Source organism: Chamaea fasciata, unplaced genomic scaffold (assembly GCF_029207755.1).
Source record: "Chamaea fasciata isolate MVZ Bird 193981 ecotype frontalis unplaced genomic scaffold, bChaFas1.0.hap1 SCAF_3, whole genome shotgun sequence".
Taxonomy (NCBI): domain Eukaryota; kingdom Metazoa; phylum Chordata; class Aves; order Passeriformes; family Sylviidae; genus Chamaea; species Chamaea fasciata.
In genome coordinates, this window is record NW_027094088.1 from 72956075 (window position 1) to 72982778 (window position 26704).

General features: G+C 34.7%; 1 protein-coding gene across 1 annotated transcript in view; it reads left to right on the top strand.

The window, feature by feature from the left end:
- The window catches only part of ASCC3 (activating signal cointegrator 1 complex subunit 3), a 254485-nt gene that overhangs the window by 156333 nt on the left and 71448 nt on the right, over nucleotides 1-26704 (top strand). The window contains exons 17-25 of the mRNA XM_066179496.1: nucleotides 6290-6409; nucleotides 10398-10562; nucleotides 11409-11495; nucleotides 13700-13876; nucleotides 15828-16053; nucleotides 19810-19964; nucleotides 23650-23748; nucleotides 24214-24382; nucleotides 26267-26487. Of these exons, the coding sequence (XP_066035593.1) occupies nucleotides 6290-6409; nucleotides 10398-10562; nucleotides 11409-11495; nucleotides 13700-13876; nucleotides 15828-16053; nucleotides 19810-19964; nucleotides 23650-23748; nucleotides 24214-24382; nucleotides 26267-26487 (1419 nt within the window). The remainder of the gene's footprint in view (nucleotides 1-6289; nucleotides 6410-10397; nucleotides 10563-11408; nucleotides 11496-13699; nucleotides 13877-15827; nucleotides 16054-19809; nucleotides 19965-23649; nucleotides 23749-24213; nucleotides 24383-26266; nucleotides 26488-26704) is intronic.

The window sequence follows — 26704 nt, forward strand, 5'->3', positions numbered from 1 at the left end:
TTCATTTACATATTTTATTACTGTTAGTGTGTAGGTGTGTATGTTTAAGTGAACTTCTGCATATGTGAAAATGGGGGGTCTTTTACAGAAGATAGTTGGTATTCAAAGTAGGATGGAGGGTCAAAGTACCATTAAGATAAAACTGTAGCTACGCAGCATTTACCTTTTAATCAGAAGCAGTTTTTCAGAATTTAGTAAGTGTTCTACATAACTGAAAAGTAAAATCCACAAAAAAATTAAAGCCTGTCTTTCTATATGTAACCAAATTGACATATTTCACTGCAGCGTAGGAAGAATAATGGGCTTGGCTTTAACTTTTTTCACAGCCACTGGACATTTGTTCAGTTAAATCAAACAGTTTAGCTAAACTGAAATGTCCAGTGATAAAAAACTGCTTATCATTTTGAAAGATGTGAGGTTTATTTGGTCTATTAAGAATAGTCTTTTAAAGATGTTTTTTATTTTATCTACACAATTTTTGCATATTTATTTAGTTTAGCTTTTCTTCACTTTTGCAGTTTACCCATCTCTCTTTCTACCACAAAAAAAAAAAAAAAAAAAAAAAAAAAAAAGAGGAAAAGTAAATGGAAGGCATACTTGCAGCAGGCAGATATATTGCCCTTAACCATTTCCTTTTGACAACACTTGATCCTGGAGATAGACACTTCTGAATATTCTCTAAGTGGAACTGTATGGAATTTTAGTAATTTAAAATTGCGTAATAGCAACTTACACATTAACAGTAAAAATTTACATCCTAAAGTTGGTTATGTAGGTCAGGATTATCTGTGGTTGTTGTTCAGCAGCCCAGTAAGTCGGGTGAGAGTTATCTGGTCTTGGGATACTGTGTGTCTTTTGCCTAGGAAAACATACAGCCAGATTTCATAGAAGAGCTTTGGGGGGTTTTTTTGAGATACATGAAGTAGAAGATGAAACAAGGACTGGGTAGGCTTTCCTTCACAGCAGAGGAGTTTGCTACTTTTTTTAAATATTTGAAAGTTAGTCTTTTTTTCTGAATTTGTGTAATGGTAACAATCTGAAAAGTGTACTCATGGCTTTAAAATTACCCCAGATTCCATAAAGTGATACAGAAGCTGAAGATGCCATTAGAATTTTGTTAATCACTATGATAAACGATTGTTAGTAGAAATAGCAATGGAGTACAATACTGTGGCAACAGCATGAAAGCAACATATGTGATATTACTTATCCTTCTCTCATAACACGCAGGAAAAATTAGTAACTGCCAGATTACAGGTAACCAATAATACGAGCACTGACAAGGAACTATTTGGTCTTTTGGAAAGTAACTTTATCATTTCCTTACCATTGGAGTTAGTCTAAACTTCTTTGTATGCTGACTTGATCTAAGATAGTGGAATTCTCTGAGAAAGATACAGGTGGTTTAGAAGAAATTGTTAAGTTTATCTGGAGATGACTATTCCAACAGGCTGCGCCATTCTAGAAGAAAACCACGTTTTAAAATATATGCCATCATATGAATCAGTATATAGTCTTCGGAAGCACACTCAATTTTAGTCACCTTCTGCCCTTATGTAGTAGCAAAGCACTGTATGGATACAAAATATGTGGATTTTGACTCATTTATTACAAAAAAAAAAGACAAGTATGTTGATGACCACTATCATCTTCTCCATAACAGAGCCTGTTGTTAGCACCAGGAAATCTGATGGATAATAAAATACTGATAATAAAACAACATATTGTAGGAGCAGATTTTGCTTTTATTACAAGTCATTCAGGAAATCCAAATGCTCATTTTCTGGTTGTAAAGGGAAACAAATTAAAGGCCAGAAGCACTGCTGAATTGTTTAAATTCTTAATTTGTTATGGACACACCAGTAGCTGAAAGAAGGGCTGATAAGGTGAAGGCAACAGTTGGAAGTATGGGAAGACTTCATGTTTCCACAAGAATATGTGGAATTTTATCTAGACCAGGTCTTATGGCAGAAATAGGTAGATGGTAAGAATGATTCAGGTATTTGGTATAATATAGCATATAATCTGAGCCACATTATTGCTAATTAAAATCCAGGGCCTTGAATTTCATACTTAGACTTATGTCGTGCAGGAGAGAAAATTTGAGCAATAGTGCAAAAAAAATTGCAGTATTTCTAATCCCCATATACAAAATATTTTCTAACAGCAGAATATTTTCCGAGAGGATGGGCAAAGGGATAAATCAGTTTCTATGAAAGGAACCCACCAGTTTTTCGGTATGCTTCAGGAGAGAGCAAAGGCAAATCAAGATTATATGACAGAGTTTTGTGAAGTAATAGATGAAGTAATACGGCAAAAGATTGCATCTCTCCTGGGACCAGGATGTTTTGGCTGCAATGAGTCTGTGCAGGTTTAGAAAACAAAATTATGTCAGCTGATTGGTTAGACAGTGGAACTCTCTACAGGGAGCTGTTTCTAACCAGAAAAGTACTTTAAGAACTGTCCAAAAATGGAATAAAAATTCCTTTAAAGATACCAAGTGCAAAGCCAATACCTTTAACTAAAGACCTTGAGATAAAGTAGTTATAGAATTTGGAAGAAATTTGTATGATGCTTCTTCCTCATTGCCACATTTTGCCCTTCAGCACTTGCTGTTACTTGGCCTCAGAGACAGCTGATCTTGATGCTTCAGTGCATTTGTTCTTAGGAGAACTACAAAATATATCCAACTTCATTGAGTTGACACTAAAATTAAGACTTTGCGTGTGTATATCAGCATGTCAGTCCACTGTGAATTCTGTCCTGCAGATCTGAGTTTTGGGCTGGTTTTGTGGGGTTTTTTTCTCCTAAAAACTAGCAAAATGATGATCAATGAAGGCGTGAAAGATGACCTTTTCCTTCTTTTGCTGAAATTTTTCCAGTGGGCATAATAGAATGTAAAAAGGAGTAAAACAGCTGGTTAAGGTCCTTAGTTGGGAGGAGCAAGTCCTGGGGCAGTTGACCAGCTGGCAAACAGAAAGTACCTAGGGCTGTCTTTTCTGGAAGTACAGGAAGAAAGATAAGATGCAGGGGATGTGGTTTAATTAGACCATAAACTTTAACTTATCTGGGAACTATCATCAATAGCTCGTAGGATGCAGGTCACCATTCCTTCCCTAATGGTTTCCACCTGATAGAGCCCTCCCTGACAACCACAGCTGGACTCCAGCTTGTTGCTGGGACAACTCCTTTCCCCAGAGAGCTTAGGAAATGATTTGCAGTGCTGGACAGCAGATATACCTTCTCCAGGGGGTGTGCCTTTACTTGCACGTGATTGTGATTTTCCTCTGAAGCCAGGAATGTAGAACGTGGTGACTTTTTTAGTCTGGACAAACCTCTTAATCTTTTGCCTTGAAAGAAGGGGCTCTCAGAAGAGATGAAAAATTCCTTCAGAGTCCTTCCTAAAAAAAATTACTCAGGAACTGAGTGACTGAATGCGTGATCTGGATATGGGGAAAAACACAGGAGTTTCTGTCCAACTTGAGACAATTCTAGTAGCATTAACGATTTCAAAAGCTTGGCAGGAATAAAACCATAGTCCTGTGGTGCTGAAATAGTAATTTAAAATCCACTGCTTTCCAATAGACACAGAAAATTGTTTATTAGGTTGTAAGAGAGGTTCCTTGCTCTCTTACCTTACAACAAATATTTGATTCATATATAGAAATTTTTCTTTGTGTAATCTGACTCAATTATATAGTAACAACAACAGACGTTATATTTGTAAAAAAAGCACATATATGTAAAAGATAAAATAATATATTATGCTATATAATAAATTCAGTTTATATTTTATTATTTATTTTTATGCCATTTTCTAATCTACAGAAATATCAGAGAAAATAAACTCATTTTGCAAAAACTGGTGCCCAAAAGTCATGCTACTTATATCTGTTTACACTTTTTTGAAAATCAAAACCACTCCCCCTGAAATATTCAGCTTGATAAAGTTTGTGGTATAGCATTAAAAAAAAAAAAAGAGTACAAAAACAAAATAAATAACAATAAATGATGCTAAGCATGTTGCTCAATGATGGCAACGTCAGTCACTGCAAAATTAGCTCAAATTGTGTGATGTTGATTATTTCTGTAATTTAAAATTGCACAGTGAGTTGGATAAATACAGTACTCAAAATTATATTCTGTGAGTGGTGGAACACCATTGTTTACATTTGAGCTGTGAAAAATCAAAAGTGTTTTATGACAACTGGTGCAGCTGGACAATACAATGTCAAGATAGTAAATATTTCTACTCACCAATCATTCCATCTGTAACTAAATAACTAATACACGATTGAGGAAATGCTGAAAACTTGGATCATTCATACTGTTCTGATGTAGGGTAAGTTTTCAGTCCATAGGAACTTTACTTGAACACTAGATGGCAGCAAATATTTAGAAATTACTCTGGGTTTTTTTGACTGCATAGTATTATTGAAGTTGGGGGAAGAAGGAAAGTGCAATATTAGATTTCAGTACCGTATCTGAAACTCGACTGTATTTTGCAATTGCTTTTTTTTTCAGTTTTGCTTTTAACTTATTAAAATAATTAAATAGAATAGAATAGAATAGAATAGAATAGAATAGAATAGAATAGAATAGAATAGAATAGAATAGAATAGAATAAGATATTTGAACAAATGAGGCAAAGAAAAAGTGAGGGGTGTTTTGTTTTAGGTTTTTTTTTGTCAGACTTCATGGTCCTCAGTAACACGATTATGTTTTCATGATTGTGAAAGTGACTGTTGAAAATGCTTCTAGTGGACTATGTTGTTAAGCTACTTCAGGTTGTGCACTGAAAGGTATTTGAGTCATGTAAAGAAACCAAATGCTCTAAATAACCTGTGTGCAAATGAAGTAAGAGTAACCTGTAGGCTCTATTCCATGTTCTCCCTGTAGTAGTCTATGAAGAACTGTATGTTTTTGTAGCTACTTCAGTGCATTATGTAGCTATATACTTTGAAAAGCAATACAGTGGGACTTCCTCCAACCTCCATATGCTTTTGAAGAACAAACTACTACTTGAAAAATGTGTTAAGCAAAGCCTAGGGTTACTCCATGCTATTAGACTTCGGTATTAACAAGTTGTTGCTGGATTAAAATTCACTTAGGGCAGATATGGCTTTCATTGTTATTTTTTGCCAGATATTTATGTTACTCGAAAAAGAATGTTTCTTTTGTTATTAAGGTCTAGGTGCTTCAGTCTGAACATGCATATGTACTCAGTTCTATAGGCTTTTTAAAATTATTATTTCTGCCAAGTCACGTGGAAGATTTATATGAAATTCAAACACCAATAAAACAAAAAATAGCTTTAAAAATGTAGTAATGGATCACAGAACTTTGGTAAGAGGGATTTTTACTTGTTTTAACAACCAGCAACAACCAAAAAAGGTTTTGTCATGGGACATGCAGGAAATATTAAATTCTTATGGTAGAATCAGGTTAACTGGAATTAAGTGGTAAAATGCTTCTTATGAATGTAACCAGTACAAAATGAAGCTGAAGTTATCAAGTTATAATGAGTGTGTGGTCAGCAATTTGGTGATAAAAGTATTGAATTTAAAAAAAAAAGTCATTTAGTACAAAAATTGGTTTGGCATACCTGATTTAGCCTTGAAATATAAATATGCATGTTTTCATATATATATATATGTGTGTGTGTGTGTGTTGTAAGTATTACCTTTCAATTTTGTTATATTTCAATATAACAAAAATGTAGCTGGTACCTGTATGTTTGACTTGTGGCTACAAAAGGAGAAAACTATTTATTAAGGTTCTGCATCAAGAGATTGCCAAGTATGAGGAAGGAAAAAACCTAAAGATTCTTGGTATCATTTTGTTTAGGACCTAATAGTGCTTTCACATTGGCCGGATGAAATTAATCTTTTAAATGTAGATACTTTTCTTTTCAAGTACTCTTCTTTAAATTACCTTGGCCAAATCCACTACAGAAGTATTTTGGTTTGTTTGTCTTTTTATTTTTATAACAAGCTTGGACAATAACATCTTTTAATTGTAAAAATCATAAGTGGTATAGGAAAGATCATTTATGGTCACTGTGTCTATAGTATTGTGTCAAAGCAACCCATGTTATTACATGATCACAAGATAAAGGTGTGTAAATTGGTCAAGTTATTGTTTTAGGATTATTTCAAAATTATTAAAGTTGGAAATATTCCGACACTTTTCTTTAATCTTGTGCTAATACTCTGAATTCCGTGTGTTTTCAGCCAAGTACTTATGTACAGCTGTAACATATATGTTTAATTTTGTCTCCTATTTCCAGATTGCTCTTGGCACGGTAACTAATGTGGAAGAAGCAGTAAAGTGGATAAGTTACACGTATCTTTATGTACGGATGAGAGCAAATCCATTAGTATATGGCATCAGTCACAAAGCTTATCAGGTATGAAATGCATTTTAAAAAAATCCGTATCTTGTTCTAAGTGTCTAATCCTTCCCTGATGTGAGGATAAATATTTGCTATCTCTACTTAACCTGACATCAGCAATTCTTTTAAAGTGCTTGGAAAAAGGAAGATATTTTCTATAGCAGAGTGTTTTTAACACTGAATTATGAGGCCCCTTCTGTTCACATAAAAATACATTTTAACTGGTCAAGTTATGCTCCAAAGGACACCATTCATTCTTATCACTCAGTTACTGTAACTTAGGCTGTTTTCAGTGTTTCAGTTTTGTAGACTAGATGATAAATGATAAAAGAAAGCATTTTTGAGTTGCTTGATTCCCCCTCACCCCTGTCAGCTCTTGTTTTAGAATGTTTCATGGCATAATATTTTATAAATTATAAAATAACGTTTTTAATTGGGTGATATTTTCTTTCATATGATTTATTAATAATAAGATTTTTTATTAATTTGTTTGGATTTTTTTGTTTATTTACAAGCATTACATGCTGTGATATGAATCAGAGCACATATGCATAAGGGGTTTTTTCCAAGTTTTTCTATTATCTGTAATTTTTTAGGAAGATTAATAGTTTACAGATTATGTAAATATTATTACCTTTGTACAGCTGTTTATAAGCATTTAATGTTAACGTAGTTAGACACAGTTAATTGAGCCTAATGCAGGTCAAACAACTATATGGTAACTGCAGTTTATTTCATGTCAAGAATCCATTTTGTGACTTCATAATTTAGTTTGACATTGTGAGCAGCAGTTTGTTAGGTCATGGTGGCATTCAGAGGTAAATGTCAGCAAACAGTGTTTTGATATTTTTTGTCTCTGATAGTGAAAACTGCAGTGAAAATAGGTGTGATGTTGCTTAAGGAAGCTTCCGCAGACATCTTTAGACCTCGGTCATCTCAAATTTCTTTGCTATTAAAAGACATATAGTACATTACCATATATTAATATGACAGTATATAACACAGACCACAAAGTAATAGATAAATGAGAAGCAAAAATTGATTCGCTAGTGAGAAGAATGTTGTTGCCCCATTACTATAAATACTTTTTTTTGTTTCAGTATCAAATTCTAGATTAAAAGAAATGAAACCATGGTAATAATAAATGCAAAAAGCAACAAAACACTAACAGAAATATTTTTAGTAGATTTTTTAAAAAATGAACAGGAGTTTCTCCCCTTTCCCCTGCTCTAGTGTTTCTGTTTAGCTGCTGAGAAAGTGAGGATTGCCAGCACTTGTTACACTCTTTCCCTAACCTTCTTTCTACTCGATTTGTTATGCTAATACTAGACATTCATATTTTTGAATTAAAACAGTAACAAATTATATCAATGTGAAGTGTTACCCATTCATGTAGGAGCAAAACCAGCGCAATTCCCCTTGTTTTCTAGGTAAACCAGTTTTAAATGTCAAGGCTTACATGTGATAGAGACTATATGGATGCTATAGTGCCAGATGCAGGTATAACCAAAGCTTTGGTCAATTAGACCACTCTGGGTATAGGTATCCAATTTTCATAACTGATGTCTTAGTGTATTTTAGTAATGCTGCAGTATGCCAATTTCTATCTCTGTTTTTACTGACAGTCAGTGCTACCCATTCAGAATCCCCATATCCCTCATAGATCACACTTCCTAGCTATTTGATGAGACTGAGATGATGCAAACTCATTCTCCATCTGCTTTCCACTGGTGCTTACGACATCCAGTAATTAATTACTTCAGGGCACCCACACAATAGGGTGCACATCTTTGATACCCCTCGTGTTGTCTACAGGGTCTTTCTGAGCTGCACCCAGGAGCAGGTTACTTACTGCAGGTCTACTGCTTTGAGTCGTGATTTTTCAAATTGTTTGCCAGAAATGCCAATAATGCCTCTTACTGATTCATGAAAATGGCCAGAATTAATGATGAGCAGCAAGAGAAAGCAAAGAGTGGGAGGAAAACGTGGAACAAATGCAAATGTTGTATTAGTGAAGCCTGTAGTATGAATTACAGGCATTTTCGCGTACTTCTGGGGTTGCAATGAAAAGGTGCCTGGATTATTTAAACTCCTTTGTCTATTTCTTCCTCCTTTTGGTTCCACTCTTTGGTGTTCCCACAGTTAAGCAGAGCTTTTTATCACCATAAAACTTATGTTTAGATATAAAAATTAGAGAAGCTTCTGCCCAATATTGCTCTCAGTAAGTTAGAGAAAAAAGTATGGATAATAATGTACTTTATCAGGAATAGTAATGTACTTTTTCATGCATTCTTAAATTTCCATATGCACACTCCAGATCTTCTTGCTGTGGACATGCCAAAGCTCATTTTAAAATGAACAGCTTAAAGATGTTCTAGGCTGGATCCTTTATTCTGAGGATTTCTAATTATGCAAGTTCAACAAGCAGGGTTCTAACTATGGATTCTCTAAAGTCAAATATTGTTTCACAGCTTTTTCAAGTTGGTGACCTTTCCTTTAAAGTTAAAACTTTGTAAAAAATGTTAGTGTGCTGTTGCAGCTTTAGCTTTTATGTAAGACAAAAGATTGGCAGGTACTTTGGACTGCCAAAGGAGAAGGGAGTCGTTTTGATATTTTTTTAATTTTTCCCCCACAATAGTTTTAAGAAATGTTGAACATCTGGCATCTAGATCACTTTTCTTTTGACCAACTCTGCTCTGAAATCTGACCTCAATGCATGACTCACTATTGAGAAAAGAAGTCTAGACCTTTGCCATCTTAGCTTTTGACCTGAAACTAAGGCAAGCCATAACTAAGGAGAAACAGCTTCAGGGTAACTGGCAAACATGGAATATTAGGAACTAGTCTTGCAGCTGCTTTGTGGAGATGACTACGTTTGTCTGCAGCTTCACCAACTGTGAGATGGTGTACTTCTGCATAAAGGTGAAACTGAATCCTGGTCCAGGGAAAACCAGAGCAAACCAAGGCATAACAATCCTTAGAGCCTGCTCCTTTTTGCTGTCTTGGTCATGTATCTCTGTTACAGATTTACCAAGAGGGCTGGTATGACTTACTCTGTAGGAAATCTTAACTGTACACGAGCTCGGAAATAAGAATACTGCCTGTGGACTAGAACTGGGTTTTAGTCTTTTCAACTAATTATTACTTGTCTAATTAGAGCCGTATCTCAGGTGCACATATACCAGAAGGTTAACATAACTATGAATCCCTTTTCACTCATCCCTGTCAGTGTGCGTATCCCAGATGCCTGATGTGGAAACACACAATTATACAGCAGTCCTACTCAGATGCGAGTTTTGCCCAGCCTTTTATGTACTAATGAGATAATGTGTATTATTAGTTGGACAAAATGTCCAAGTTCCTGAACTTGGAAATGAATAGAAGTGGTGCTGGGCACAGAAAGCTCCTTGGTGTGCTTTTAACATGAATGTTACTGTACATCTGTAACTCACTAATTAGAATATCCCAATTAACATACCGAAGGCTTTTGGGGACATTGAAGTTTTTTTGCTAGGAAAAATTTGAGCCATGCAATTTGAAGCTTAATCTATTAACAATGCAATTAAAGACATCCTCATGTCAGCTACACAGGAAGGTGAATCTTCAGCCATTTTCATAAACAGAAGGTTCCATAAGATGACATATTTTTATGAACTGATACAGTAATGATAATTTAATGAAGAATATGTTATGATTAAAACATCTTTCAAAAATTTTAATGTAAATGTGTTTCATAATCCTGCTACTGTTTCATAAGTAATATTGTACTGATAGTCCCAAATAATTGTAAAACAAATTTTTTTCTGATTATTTTGTCCTGTACATGCAGATTTTGTTCAGTAATGTCAATGTAACTGTTATTAGTGTGATCTCAAGAAAATCATGACTTAATAACTGTACCTTCCTTTTATCAGATTTTTGACTTTGTGGGACTGGGTTATCTCAGAAAATTATTTATTTAGCACTTCTTTGATGCAAATAAATGTGCGTCTTTCATGTCTAGATGGATCCAGGTCTAGAAAAGCACAGAGAGCAATTGGTTATTGAAGTTGGCAGAAAACTGGACAAAGCCCGCATGATTCGCTTTGAAGAACGGACTGGCTTTTTTTCTTCAACAGATTTAGGCAGAACTGCCAGCCACTACTATATAAAATACAATACTATAGAGGTAAAAGATGATGTCCTGTTTCTGGAGGGTTTTTTTCTTCTTTTTTAATGTATAACTAAAATAGTTGTAAGATATTACAGAATATGTAGCTGATTTGTTCACTGCATTTTCAAATCATATTTACTGAAATGGGAAGAGAGGGCATAGGAAAAAGAAACTAAAAAGTAATACTGAAAAATTAGACTCTGTGTGACATGAGATTTGAAATTTCTATAGTCTTTCTGACTTCTTTTAGGAGAATTATAAGAAACATTTTGGTATTCATGGTGTGTGCCACCGTTAGTACATGATAGCACATTGTAGTGTAGTGTCTGATAACAGATGACCTTCTCTGGGGGAAAGTCTTACCATGTTGACAACCTTGAACAACTTTTGGCCCTGTAATCAGATTGTGTTTTAAACACATACAAAATTTTGTAGTGTTGGAAACTTGCTTTGACATACACATTCATCTTGAAACATTTTCTTTTTTAGCAAATTAAGTCTTTTTCTGAATAAAAGCTAAAGACTCAGCATTAATGATGTTTAACTGTCTACTATCGCTGTGTGTAATTAGTCTCACATATTTATTCAGTCAGAATAAATGTCCTAGACTTTTTTTTAAATGGCCATATTGCATGTCTCTTGATTTTGGGGTGGCCAAAGCACTGGGACGGGCTGTTTTTCTGAAACTGCTGAAAAGTCATTATGGAATTTGTTCTTGTTTAAACTGCATCACCCTGGTCTTCCAATAACTTACATTTTAGCCTTTTATGCGTTTTAAACTCTTGGCTAAGGTTTCTTTGTTGCCTGCTATATGTGTATTTTTATTTTCAGTGACAAATCCATTCCTTTTATTTTTAATAGACTTTCAATGAATTGTTTGATGCTCATAAAACCGAAGGTGATATTCTTGCTATAGTATCAAAAGCTGAAGAGTTTGAACAGATAAAGGTAAAGTTAAAGAATGTCTTGAAACTGGACACTTCTGTAGTACTTGCTCAATAAATATTGTTTACAGACTCAAGTTTTGTTAAATGCTAAGCACCATTATAAAATGTTTTCTAAGTAAACATAATATGCTCTCACTCGAATTTATACACAGCTCGGCTTGAACTATAGTGCACATTCAATAACTAGTTATGGATCCTTGAATAATGCTTTTAAATGCTTTTAAGAATTTTTCAACTCTTCAATTATTAACAGGTGAAGCTAAGTGTCCATTTGAATAGCATGCCTAGGGATGAGGTAGTTTTTCTGTTTGAAGTTTAAAGCATTGTTGGATGTCTCCCTCTACAGTTTGCTTTATCAGGAATGAGGCAGGACTCACTGAAGTGAACTCTGATGTATTTTCTGCAGGGAACAATATTAGATTGGCAGAACGATAAATTCTCATAAATTCAAATATGAAATCTAGAAAGTTGTCGCAACAGATTTTATGCAGGCTAGAATATTACTGTTCCATTGTACTCAGTTCAATTCCCACCTCCCTTTTTGCCTCCCGTGTGAATAGGACACAAGGCAATACATTCCAAGCTGGCATGAGCTTGTTTGCCCATGCTTCCGTCGCACAGAGGTACGAGCCAGACTCCACAGGGTTTGTTAGCTTGGGCTCATTGCCATTTTACCACAATTATACAACTTGCAGATCAGAGCTGGCTCTCATTCACCTGGCTCCGCGAGCTGGCACTGTGAATCCCTCACCATCTACATATTTACATATTTGCACACATTGTCTGGGTATTACCATCTCTTTATCTAATGGAGAAATTCTATTTTGCTGTAATCTCTTCTATTATAGAAGATAATAAGCAGTGAGGTTTCACAGTCATACATGGAACATTTTCCAAGCTAAAGGGTTTTTTTATGATAGTGATATTGCTTGACTAGGTCTAAATTTAGCGTAATTTAATATTTAAAAGGAAAGCATATGGAAAATATGCTTCTGTATTTGTAATAAAATTAGTAGTGATGCTTCTTGACTAAAGCACAGTTTTTCTAGTTTACTTTCTCAGATTTATATGGTGTGGTATCAGTGCACCCTCATTTCCAGATTTTTGTGATTCATTTGTTGAGCAGCTTTGAATGTTAAAATTAGTAACTGGTTTTCACAAGAGTAACTCAGGATTTGCCCCTCTGTGTGTGATAGAAATTCTGACTTTAGATAAATGAGTCACATTTCCATAATGCCTTTAAAAACTCTGAATTTTGAGATATGTAACTCACCAGTAGCTGAAATACAGATCTGGATTAGACCTGTACTGGGTTGTGCCAGAGCAGAAAAAAATTATCAAAAATGCTGTTGTAAGCAGAGCATATTATTCTCCTGAAAGTGGAGTCATCTATGATGCTCTGTACTTCACGTCTTTCTTTCCTGTGAGACTAGTGACTAGAAAGTTGGGGATTTTAACCCAATTGTCTTAGGGTCTTTTGTATGTCAGGTAGTCAGGTCCAAATGAAAATTACTTTCAGATGGTTCCCTGCAGGGACCAAACATTTACCCTCTTTAAATAAGTTTTACACTAACAGACTATCAGTAAGTCAAAGAATATGTAGATTTATGCTAGTTTTGCCATGTAAGGGTCATCAGTTAGATTGTGAAATGTTATGCATTATTCAAACCATAGGTATTAATATTTCTTTACTCATATTAAGACTTAATCTTATTAACAGTGAAAATTTTAATGCGATGAATCATAGTACTTCACAGTTTTGAGTTTAAAAATGTATTATACCACATGCAAACTGTGTAACTATAATGAGTACATTTAATGTTAATTCAAGATTGCCCTAATCCAGATGGACAGAAATTTCAGTCTGGTCAAATAAAAAATAAAATCTCATCAGATGAAGGATGGTAAGGTCACAGGATTCAATTTCTGTGGCATATCAAGTTTTTGTATGTCAATGGCAACCTTAATAGATGGTGATGAATAACAAAATGTAATTGTGTCCCTATTAAGATAGTTTCAATTACGGTCTATTAGCCACATTGTGGAAGATGTGGGTTTACTGCTTTTTTTCTTATTTTTTTCCTCCTTTAAACAAGAGACTCCATTTAAAAGTAATAAAACTATGTTATAAGGAAAATTTGATTTCAATGTAAAATTTTTTATCAAATTGCTTCAGCCTCTTCATAATGCATAATTGTGTTTTAGGTAAGAGAAGAAGAAATAGAAGAGCTAGATACCTTACTGAATGATTTCTGTGAACTTCCTGCTCCAGGAGGTGTGGAAAACAATTATGGAAAAATTAATATCCTCCTTCAAACATACATTAGCAGAGGGGAGATGGACAGCTTCTCCCTTATTTCGGATTCTGCATACGTCGCACAGGTAAAAATAGTATTTTCTACATATTTGTTGCTGTCTTCTGCTGTTTTAATTCTCCCAAATATTTACAATTATACAAGTAGACCCTGATCTGCATCTTTCCTGTACAAGTTTATTTGAAAAACAGAGCCTTGTGTTTGTGCATGCATTTGAGCTATAACACTTGAGTAGAAAAATTTTGCAAAAGGCTACCTTGGGAGACTATGGCAGTTTTTGTTAGTTATGTTTTGTTTGTAGTACCCCTGTAGTCTTACTATATTTAGTTGCTCTAACTGTGATTGCACAGAAATTATATTCTCTACATTTCAGGGTTTTCTTCTAAATGTGAAAAACTGTTGTAATCTATTTTTATGCTTTGTGGATTTTTATACTTCATTCTGCAAAACATAATTTGTGTTTGATTCACATACCTTGGTTTACTCATGAAGGATGTGCTATTGTAATTCTGTTGCTAGATGTAATCTAGCAAAAAAGGTGCAGATTTACATACTAGTGTATCTGTATTTGTTTGTTGGCTTCATTTGACACCTAAAGGGTTTGACTGTACCACACAGGCACATACATAGAGGGACAGGACACAGAGATCTATTTAGACAACTATGACCCCCCAAAAGTTGTACCTTTTAGCCTGTCTGCCTCTCACTCTTCTTTTTTTTCTTACAGTCAGCAAAAATGTTGCATGAAATTATTTTTGTCTCATCCTTACAAAACTGCTCTGGAAAGAGTTAATCTAAAAGTTGCATTTAGTTGGTACTAAAGATGAGATTCAAATATTTAAAATTATACATAGTCTTTAGCAACATTTTCATGGTGGCATAATCTTCTTCAGGAAAGTTTGTATTTTGTAGCATGTATTGGTATAAATGAGAAAATGCTGAATTGATTGTGCACATCACAAAAATTGTGGTACTTGCACAGCAAAGTCCTTTTCAGTACGATCCTTTTAATCTTTGCTTTCAAGGCAATTGCTTTTATTTGTCTCATTTGTAGCATGTTTAGTGAGGCAATGTCGTGTTCTCAGATATTCCTAAATTGTACTTGTGGAACCAGTGCTACAAAGTGTGATTTTTTTTTTTTTTACTTGGATAGTGACAATTAAGAAAATTATTCATCCTTTCTAATAAGAGGGATGTGCTTCTTTAGTAACATATGCTTCCTATCACAACCAAATAATTTTCTATTTTTTATTCCTGTTGGCATAGCAGAGCCAGTAGGGAATGATTATATTCTATTCAATGAATCAAGAACATAATTCCTAATCCAGACATAGTACTGGGGGGGGGGGGGGGGGGGAAGCATAGCTGCATGATACAGCTTGAAAAGTTTATGAAAGGAATACCATAACTTAGGTTTTCAGGATAAGACTGACCTCATTCAAACTTACGTTAATAATTATTTTTCCAAGTCCAAAGCATATTTATACAGTTTGGTTATACGCTATTCTCAGAATATAGCAAAATGTTTTTTAAAAGTCACTACTGTTAAGCTTCTGTGCAAATGTTGTGAAACTCAGTGTGAAATGGGATGCTATTATAGAAGCATAAACTGGAAAAAAAATAAAACTGGAATTTTCATATTAAGTGTATTTGCAGGTGTCTGTTATATGGGGGGTACATTAAGTGAATTTGCTTCAGAAGTGATTGATACACAATAAATTTAGAACTCCATAATGTTAGCATAACTGTGATCAAAGTTCCATGGCAGACCTGACACTACAATTTTAATTGGTTGCACATGTTGCTTTTCATAATTTCAGAATGCAGCCATGAGGTAGTTCTGCCACTAGGCAGTGATGGAAAAATAGTTTTCAAAAATGTTTGAAATCAGTTTGAAAAGAAAAATCTATTGTTACAGTTTGTCAAAGATGAGTCTATGGGATCCTTTTCATTTTACAAAGAATATTGGGAGAATTACAACAGTTTTGCTTTTTTCTTTTTTCCTTTTCACTTTCCAGAATGCAGCTCGTATTGTTCGAGCTCTTTTTGAGATTGCCCTGAGGAAGCGCTGGCCTGCCATGACCTATCGGCTACTGAACCTCAGCAAAGTCATCGACAAGCGGCTCTGGGGCTGGGTCAGCCCTCTCAGGCAGTTCTCAGTGTTGCCACCATCCGTCCTCTCCAAGCTGGAAGAGAAGAATCTCACCATAGACAAGCTGAAGGACATGAGAAAGGATGAAATAGGTGAGAAAGCAGCAAGGCTGATCTGCTTAAACCATGAGAAACCAATGGGCGAGTAAGAACTAAATCTGAGCCATGCATCAGTATTCTCACTCTGGTCTGGGAGCCGTGTAGCCACGTACCACAGATTTGCATGGTTTGTCCAATAGAGAAGGTTTTTTCCAGCCTCCACAGCTTGTAAAATGGCGCAGCTCTGAGGATGAGGGCAGCCCATGCCCTGGTAGTCACAGAACCAAAGAGATGTCTATTGATAAATATTTACATATATATGTGTATATATACACATATTTATGTTGACCTGTGTGCTTCCCTTTCTGCCCGCCTTACATAACACACTACAATAAAAGGCATCTGTTTACTTTTGCCAGTTGGCACAATATAGCCTTTTTTTTAAACTAATAACGTGAAAAAGAACAAAACCAGATTATTACATCCAGGTATGCTATCAGTAAATAGCCTTCTTCTGAAAGACTGCATTAATTTTCATTGAACATAGAGAATTCATTGTCACTGGTGTCAGTGCAACAAACCCTTAATGGAATTTTTTAAAGGATTTGACAGTCCAATAATGAGAAAATCCACAAGCCTACTGATAGATGTAATGACAATTTCTAGTAAGTCTGTATAAACTGTTGTGGATAAACTGCCCACCAGCTGGTTGAAGTAAAAAAAAATTCACTCGTAATGCGTTTCTTTTTCCTTAGTGTGTTATTTTTTTTTTTATTTGGACTTCATTTGCACCTGCTATTGCCAACCTGTTGATAAACAAACTGCCATCTTTTGAAAAATCTAATTTTAGGATAAAAATACCATTTGTACTCACTCCTTAGAAGCTGTCACATCTAACTTAATATTTCTTTCATTTGCAGAACTACATTCCTAGCCTAGAAAATTTTGTTATGTCCCTAATCTAGACTGGAAAGAGTTAAATAAATATGTAAAAGTTTGCAGAATTAGGGGCTGTATTTTCATTTGATAAGTTAAACAAAAAGTGGCAAAATTCTAGATGCTTACTTTAACTGCATTTTAATATATTTATATTGACTGTATTAAAAGCATTGCATTTTATTTGAGGTGCTAGCATTATATTTTTTTTATTCAGAAGTGTTATAGCACTTTTTAATTCACATCTTTTAGTTTTTTGTATATTTTTGATGTCTCTAAATGCTTAGTGTTCTTTTCTGTTAATTGTATTAGTGGGTTTTTTATTTTGTTGTTGTTGTTTGGTTTTGTGGAGCTGTTTTTAGTTTGTTTCTTTGTTTCTTTGGTTTTATTTTGTTTTGGTTTTTTTTTTTTTTGTTTTTTGTTTTTAATTGTTCTTTCTCTCCATACCCTCGCTTGAGAAGCAGGAACTTTTGTGTAAAAATACAAAACCAGTTTTGCTGCCTTCAGTGTATTGGAACCAGTACTGACAGGATGGAAATGTATCCATATGCATCTGCAATTTGTCTAGTTTTGGTTGATATTAAGTGTATGAGACATGGGATTTGACTGTGAAAATAGGTCACTGCTGACGGTACATATTGATATTTCATGTACTTCAGCCTTATAAATATCAAAGAAAGTTCATCTGTGTATCTCTGTGAAGTTGTTACTTGGCACACTTCCTCCTGTCTGGCCTGTCTTTCTGAGGCATGTGAAGGGAGCCACCTTATTTTTATTTTGAATTCTAAGCCGTGTCGAAATGAGAAAAGGCACAACTTCTGGGCACTGCCTTGTTTCCTTACTCCACAGGGCTAGTTTCAATCTTGCTTTTTAAATGTTATTGAGACCTTGGAGACAGAGTAAAAAAGACAGGAGCTAGCTGGCTCACTCAGCTCATGGCTTAGTGGGAGGTGAAAGCATCAGATGGGTGGAGAGCATGTTTTCTGCACAGATCCTGGATTCCAGGGTACAATGACTTGATCAACATCAATTTATAAGCTATTGCAATGTAGACATGGAGTTTCCAGAAAGCCAGGAAATCACTGTGTTAGCTGAGATAAACAGTCCCCTTTTTTTCAGAAGGCAGATGACAAACATTTTAGAATAAGCAAATTTTTTTTCTTTTCTTTTTCTTTTTTTAGACATGCGTATTTTCTTAGTCAGCTTTTGTTCAGAGGGTTTTGGTATTTCCTAAATGCCATTGATGGTTTCTCATAATATGATTACAAAAAAAAAAAAAAAAAAGGAGAGGGCTTAAGGGGAAAGAGTTTTATCATATTTTGTAGAAGTTGGGAGAGGAGCCTTATTTTCCCCTGACACATAATTGTAAAAGAACCTCAGTGCTGTCCTGTACAAACACAGTTCACCTCACCCAATGTGATAAAGAAAGTGATTTTTGCCATGCAGTGGATACTTGCCTACATAGGTTTTTTGAGTCATATCTTTGAATATTCGTCATCTGCCTTTATTTAACATGATTTCTGAAGTTTTACCTCTTATTACAAAAGCTAGTTGCTGTGCAAGTCTACTGTAACACTGCATCTATCATCAAATTGTACCAACATAATGGGTTTCGTTTTTAATAACCCACTTGTTGGAGGTGCAATTATTTTACTGACTGCGAATTAAACTGATTAAATATGTATTGAACCTTTTGCTTAGGAGTTTGATTCCTAAGCAGGGTCACCATCTTTACTTCAGAGTATAAACACCTGTGTGAGGCAAATCTGTCTGCCAATTTGTTAAAATAGGAAAAACTGAAAAGGGAAAGTCAGTATCAGTTTTAAAAAGTAGCAGTTTCAAGATGCTATGCTCATAAATGTTTTGTAATTGCAAGAAAAGGTTTGTATCACCTTTTCACTTTGCACATAATGCAAATAATAGGACTTCTCTTTTTTAAAAAAAAAAACTAATTGTTTGTTTTAATGGGTAAGTATGCACAGAACCACACAATGATACCAGAAGATATCAGTGGTAATTGGTAAGGTAGGTTTTAACAGGGAGTATTTATGACCATCACAACTGAAATCTAAAACATGCTTCACATAATTACATTAACAGTTTCAGTGAAAATGTAGTAAATAAGCCATATTTTCCTAAATAAGCCAGCAAGTGGAATAATTTCAGTACAAAAAGAAATTACTGCTACATAATTTGTTTTATATTCAAAATGAAGAACAAGGGAACAGAGATTTGAGCTGTAAAATACAAGTAGGACATTTTTCTAAATAAATTGAATAATTTTATTGCCTTGGTTACCATGTTTACAATAGAAAATAAGAAAACATTGTAACATTTAATTTTTCCTTTTTCTCAGTTACACACTGGTATATTCTGACAGATCAGGCTGCTGTGAGATGTTTACTCCTGTGCATTTTTAACCTATAAAGTACCTTTGTTCAGTTCTATGAAAAGCATTCTGTCTGCTTTGAATCACTATAAAGAAATTGTAGAAGTTCAAATTAAGTAAAAAGTTGGTATTTGGGCTCTGAAAAAGAGCTATACAGCTTGGTAAGAGCCTGGTCAGAAAGTCAGTGAAGGAGAGGGAACTAGTTTGATACAATATTTTCAGTGTGAATTCTTAATAGTTATTTTAACCCTTTAGTTATGGCCATCAAGGGGGTTAATACTGATTTTTTCAATGCTCTAAATTGCTAATTCAAGTTAAGTATTACAAAATATTCAGACATGCCAGGTCAAGAGAGTCAGACATTTACGTACCCAGAAGCAAAACAAGCAAGCAATAATACTTCTCTCTAGAAGCTTATTTGAAAGTCAGAGTTGTATACTTTTCCTGGAAATGCCAACTTGTTACACCTAATGTGTTCTTGGCAGGTCACATGCTGCATCATGTAAAAATTGGGTTAAAGGTAAAGCAGTGTGTCCATCAAATACCCTCCATCGTAATGGAAGCAACAATCCAGCCAATCACCCGCACAGTGCTCCGAGTTCGGCTGAACATCGCTCCCGACTTCACGTGGAATGACCAGGTAAAATAAGAGGGAGCAGGAGGCAAGACGAGAAGCATTAGTTTAACTTCAGTAAAGGAGATGATCCCTGGGAGTCCATAGCTGTTTAGATTTTAGAAAAGCATTTATTTTAGCTAAAAAGGAAATTTGATAATAGGAATGGGATGACCTTTATGACTTCTCTTGAAGAAAGCAGGCAAAGATCATCTTTTTGTTTCTGCTAATCCTTGTAAGATTGGGCGGTGTACAACATGTTGAGGCAAATGCCTAATACTGAATATTCACAGTAATAGTAGTCGTCACACACAGATTAGAGTTGTGTTCCCAGAAAGGAAAAGCAAGAGAAAGGGAGACATGAATGGTTCTCTGAACTACGAATGAATGTCAAACAGAAAAGCCTTGAAATGTGGTTCATGTATGCCAGGTTCTCCTGTTCCTCCTGGCTTCACAAATATACATTCACAATATCAGTGCCTTTATCTGCTGGGACTTGTCTGAACAAAAAGAACTGAGATACATTTGGCATTATGTTCATCTGTATTTTATAGTGCAAATTTATATGAAAGGAGTTGTACCAGTTCCACATTTAGCTATATGCACATCCTTTGATTCAGAATCTGTTTATTAGAAAGACATTTAAAATAAATCTAAATGAAGCATAAATGTCCACATGGGGGCATTGTATTGTTGCTATTATTTCTGAAACTTTTTACGGGGAAAAAATATACCTCTGTGGGCAAACACTGTTTTTTTCCATTTAGGCTTACGAGATTTATGCTTAAGATAAATTATTTTGAAATGTAGATATTAAGTGTCTGTTCTTTTATTAAAAATTAATTTTAAAATCCCTTAGATTGCCATTTTTCCTTAATCATAATGAAATGAGAGTTTTATTCCACAAACATTTAAATTGCTTTAAAATTTACTTTCCGTGATGAAAGGTGTTTTATTTCCTTGTAGAAGTTTCACCATGTTATCTTATAAATGGGAGATTAGCAATCAAAATATAGAAAGTTTGATTTTACTTGCCACCTAGATTTATTGAAGAAATATCTGAATGGATTCCTAACATGAAATATAATGTGAATATCTTTTTTTTTTTTTTTTTGCCTTATTTATGTGCAGTAATTCAGAAGGAAAATAAAGCATTACTTTTTAGGATTGAAACAAGTTTTTATTGTTCAGACTTTCATCCACTTTACCTGTAATCTGCTAAAGACAAAAAAAATTACTGTTCTTCATATTAAACTTTATCTCAATGCAAAGTAATTTTTCAATCCATTGTCAGGTTTTTCTAAAAAGCTAGGTTTTATATCTTTACAGTTTGAAAAGGGGTCCACACAAAATTATACTGCTGTTTTGATTCTGAACTTCTAAATTTAGAGGAAAATTTTGTCACAAATCTATTTTCCGCCATGATCCCTTTACATAGTTTTTCTGATGATTGCTTTGGAAACATTTTGATTGTTTTATCAATTAAGTTTAGGGAGATGTTTGTATGTGAAATTTTTTTATTGGTAAATTTTTAACTGGTAAAAACTTGGAAAAGTTTTTTTTTCCCTTTTTTTTTTCTGTAATGTGGTGTTGATTTTCCTATTTCTTCAGTAAATGAAGCTTCAATCACAGTAAATAACTAAAGCTCTTAATTTTTGATACTCTCTGAAAATTAGTAACTGTCTCAAGCATAGACACTAAAACTGCTTCTCTATCATCACATTTTTTTAATAAGCTTCTCAGAAGATTACTATAGAAACTTACCAGTATCACTGTACTTGGTACAAAAGTTACTTGCTAAAAAATCCCATCTAAAGATTTGCAGTAATCAAATAAAAACAGTTATGAAAACTTTAAATACCATGCTTAGCTGAAATACCCTGCTTGGCTAACATTTCATGGGTTTAAGATTGTTCCTTTACCTGGATAATTAATTCTATAATGATCTCATCACAAACTTTGCACTTGACGTTACAAGAGAAAGAAGAGATGTTTTTGAGGTCAGGAGATGTGACATCGACTTGATCTTTAGTTTTCAGTACAGGGAGCCCTTAATTTCAGTAAAAGCATGTGAGCCAAATCCCAGATTTTTATTCTATTGTTAGAAGGAAAGGACTATAAACATACCCAGACAGAGCACTTAAGCCGTAATGCGTCCATGAGGAGTCCAGCAGAAATGCAGAATAATGCAAGTAATATTAATTAGCTGAGTCATATATCAGACACATAGTTTTAGGGAGATGGTTGCCCAAAATTCAGATATCTGCCAGTTCTTAAGAGCTCCCCAGAGTTCTTGAGAATCATTCCTGGAGAAGATCCTGGATAATCTGTTCCCAGATTATTTTACTTACCCTATGCAGTTTTTTCACGGGACTTTCCAAAATTAGGTTGCTGTTACAGTCAGTAATAAAATATCTGAGCTTTGAACTTAATTGCCTTTCTTAATTCTTCTTATCTCTCTTAAATGCTCCTAAACCCTGATGAAATAGTAGTCTGACTGTCACTTCTCAAGATATCACCTGCGTGTCATTTCAGTTTCACTGCTTCAGTTCCCAATGAAACTGGAAGTGATATTCAAATGTGATAAAAATGAATGACTGTCTGTCTATATGTCCATTGTGGAACTGTGGTAAAAAAGAAAGAAAAGCACCTTAGTTTTATTCTTTGTGCGTAGTTTTGTCTTCACAACCCAGTACAGACTGTTTTCTGACACAGACACAGTAATGAATTATGCTGAAAATAATGTGTGCTGTGTGAATCAATACCAGATTCCTGGAGCATTAAAATTGCCATTAGAAACAACTATGCACTTTGTCTTTTTTTCTATTAAGTTTAGGAAAAATTCCAACTTTTTTTTCACCTCCTGGTTTTGCAACTTGTCACAGATCCTCATCAGAAACACTAGAAATCTGCATTCATTTAGTAGTATGTCTTCCATACTCCTTTACCATGCATTTTTCTTGTTTTCCGAGATATTAAGTAAAATGCTTGTACGTTGGCAAAGATTATTTATTCTGATAAAGAAACAAAAACCCTTAATTTAGCATCATACCTAGCTATGATTTCTGGCATTGCTGGCATTACAAGGTAAGGTACACAACACAGCAAACAAAAATCTAGGTTTCAAAAGACACGTTGCCAGATGGCAGGGAAATCATCAACTCACGACTCTATTTATGTTCTTCTCACTCACCTGTAGCAATGGCTACATCTATAGCCTTCTGAATGCACTTGCTGTATCTTTCTAGAGGAGAGGGGATGAGAGAGAGGAGGGGAATGTCACAATTCTGTGTCCAGTTTTTTCCCGAGAAAATGTTTTTGACTGAAAAATGAGCAAACAGTTGCAAACGACAATCCTCTATACAGACCCCCAAAGGCAAAAGCACAGGGAGGAATAAAGAGAACATGTTCTTTCCTAGGAGCCTAGAGGGAACCCTTGGGGTTAAGTAAATTTATAAATAGCTAAGCACTACTTTCAGTTGCATTCGTGTCATGTCCCTTTATATTATATGTACCTTAAGCAAACCCTTATTGAAGCATAATCTTTAGGCAGACTGATCTGATTAAAAATGTTATTCTTCTGTTACCTCTGATTTCTGTACTTCTGTATTCCTTTATGAGCCTATATCATTCAGAAATACATCCACTATATCTAGCAAACCTAGAGAATCTTGCTGGAACTAAAACAAAGATATCTCTTCTACTCATAAAGGTACATGGCAGTGTTGGAGAGCCCTGGTGGATTTGGGTAGAAGACCCTACTAATGATCACATTTATCATTCAGAGTACTTCATCGTTCAAAAGAAACAGGTAATGGACTTCATTCAGAATCTCATAGCCAGACAAAAAGTTATTGAGATGTGGATTTGTCAAGTCAGACAGTATTTTGACCTTAGCAGATTTTCAAATCAGCAGTACGGCTTTCAAATTCAGATGTACTTGATCAGCTTGGATTTCCACAACAATGTTTTCTAACCTCAAATATCCCTTTTTCTCTTCCTCCTTTGCTGGGACAGTTATTTTCAGTTGATATAGAAAGACTCTAATGGTTTTTTCTGTTAAAGAACAAGATGAAGAGCCAGCCTTATTTTTATCTTTTGAAGACTGTGGAAAATAAAATCATTCCAGTCAGGAAAATACTTATAAAGATGTAAACATTTGCACACATTCTTAATTGTTTCGTGTTAGCAATGCTTATGGAAGTGAGGGCAAACTATGATTTTTCAAGTTACTGACTTTTCTGTGCAGTAATTCTTCTCTACATGTTTGCACTAGGTCATTACTAAAGAACCTCAGCTGCTGGTGTTCACAATCCCAATTTTTGAACCTCTTCCTTCTCAATATTACATTCGGGCTGTGTCTGATAGATGGTTAGGAGCAGAGGCTGTATGTATCATAAATTTTCAACATTTGATTCTTCCAGAGAGACATCCGCCCCACACAGGTAACTTCAAATTTGATCATTTTCCTTTAATTGATACTGCTCGTATTGTTTTTTGTGGTTTGTTTTGGTTTTTTGTTTTTGTTTTTTGTTGTTGTTGTTGTTGGGTTTTTTATGGTAGTGCAATAAAACTCTTACTAATGCTGCATTGGAGAAAAAATACGGAATTTCACTTTGTGATATTTCTTCTCCAGCTTTCAAAGCTTTTCAATTCCTGAACAAAATGCAGGAATTTTGATTTCATCTTAATATAACACCAGCCAGATTCTCTATAAACCATGAGAAATCTGAACCTGTCATATAAACCAAAGCAAATCTCTGTCTTACAGTATGTCTGAGCTTATTGCTTGCAAGCATTACCTTTCTTCTGGACTGGCTAAAAATAATCTTAGTCTAATAAATGGCATTCAGCAAAGAACAAACAATGGTAAAATTTTGAAAATACGAAAAGTTTTACTATTTTTGCTAAGGTATGTTTATCATAGCAAGTACACTTACAGCACTGAACATCACATGTCATCTCATCAAGTTATGGCCTTCCCCTCCCCCTCCTTTTTTAACACTTGGCACAGAAGCATATGTTTGTGTTTTGCTTCTTTTTTTCTGGATACATAAATTGCTTTATACATTCATTGGGCCTGATGTCATTGTAAAACCTTTCCTCTGTAATTACATTTGGCTCATCCAGCAGTCTGCTGAGTGCCTTCAGAAATGCAGAGTTCTCATACGGTGTTGTCCTTTGGCATGCATAAATTCACATGTGTTTGTGAAGTGTTTAGCTATTGTTATACTGTACCTACGCTGTCTGGAAAAGCATGTGTAACCTTTTTATCTAATTGACTGATCACTGACTACTATTCAGAAGAAACAGAAAGATATTTACACATCACCAGTTTTGGAGACTCCGGGATTTATGGTAATTGATTTCAATTCCCATCTGTTTCCCACTCAACAATGAAGTACGTAGAGGCTCTGTTAGGCAAAAAAACCCTTCTTTCTCCTCAACAGAGCCCAAGAAATCACTGTTTCAGTGGGAATGATAAAACAGCCATAAGGTATCAGTGAAAAGCATGTGAAGAATATTAGGCATCATTGCCTCAGTAGGTTTTATGACTCCCATATCATACCTTAATGTGAAGCACCCTGAAAAGACAAGGAGACCTCCAGCCACAAAAAAACCCAACAACCCAAACTTCAAAGCAAGCATCTGCATAGCAGAATCACTGCAGTCTCCTTAATTTGGTAGTATTCCAAATCCAATCTGGTTATATTTATCATCTTCCAAATTCCACAATCTCTAATTGTTTGGATAGCAGATGCCCTCAAGATATATTGAGAATCATATATTGAAAAGCTGTTTATTTATTAAGATTATGTCTTTAATTATACATTTAAAGGATAAGATGCAAAATTTAGCTGTAGTCATCTGATTTGTATTACTCCATCAACTTGGAAACTCCAAAGAATCCTTCCTTCTTAAATAGATCTTTTCCCTTGAACTTGAAGCACTCCACATTCTGTTGTCATAAGAAGCTGGACATATATATGATCTAATGCAGTGAGTTTAGAACTTAATACAAGTGGGTAAAAAGAAAACAGGTATAAGAAAAAGATTAGCATATGCAAATAGCTAGCTCACAACTATCAGAGTACTTAAAAATTGCTTGCAGAACTATTTCAGAGCTGTAAAAACAACTTTCATTTTTCTTCATCAAAGTGAACAATTAACCAAATATGTACTCTCTTTCATATGAGATACTAAGTAAAACATTTTTCAATGTAAATTGTTTCCCACTAAATTCCTGATTAATATGTTTATCTTCATAACAAGCTGTGTCATGTCATGGCGTCTCTTGTCATGCACTTACGACTATTTTGTGGTTTTAGAGCTTCTGGATCTTCAGCCTTTGCCTATCACAGCCTTGGGACATCGTGAATATGAAGTTCTGTACAAATTCACACACTTCAACCCTATTCAGACACAGATCTTCCATACCCTTTATCACACAGACTGCAATGTTCTTCTTGGAGCTCCTACAGGTTCTGGAAAAACGGTTGCAGCTGAATTAGCCATCTTTAGAGTTTTTAACAAGTATCCCACATCAAAGGTTTGTAAAACAGGTTTACTAGAATCATTTTGTGAGCATTTTTTCAGTAATAAAAAAGCCCAGAAGAAGACTATGGGGAACTGAATTTTACTTTCTCCATTCTATATGTGTATGGATACAAAATGGTAGTGTATTGTATACATTATACTTTTATGTCAACTATTTATTTTAATCAGTTGACAGCTAGAGTTAAATCTAAAAAATGGCATGCAGGCAG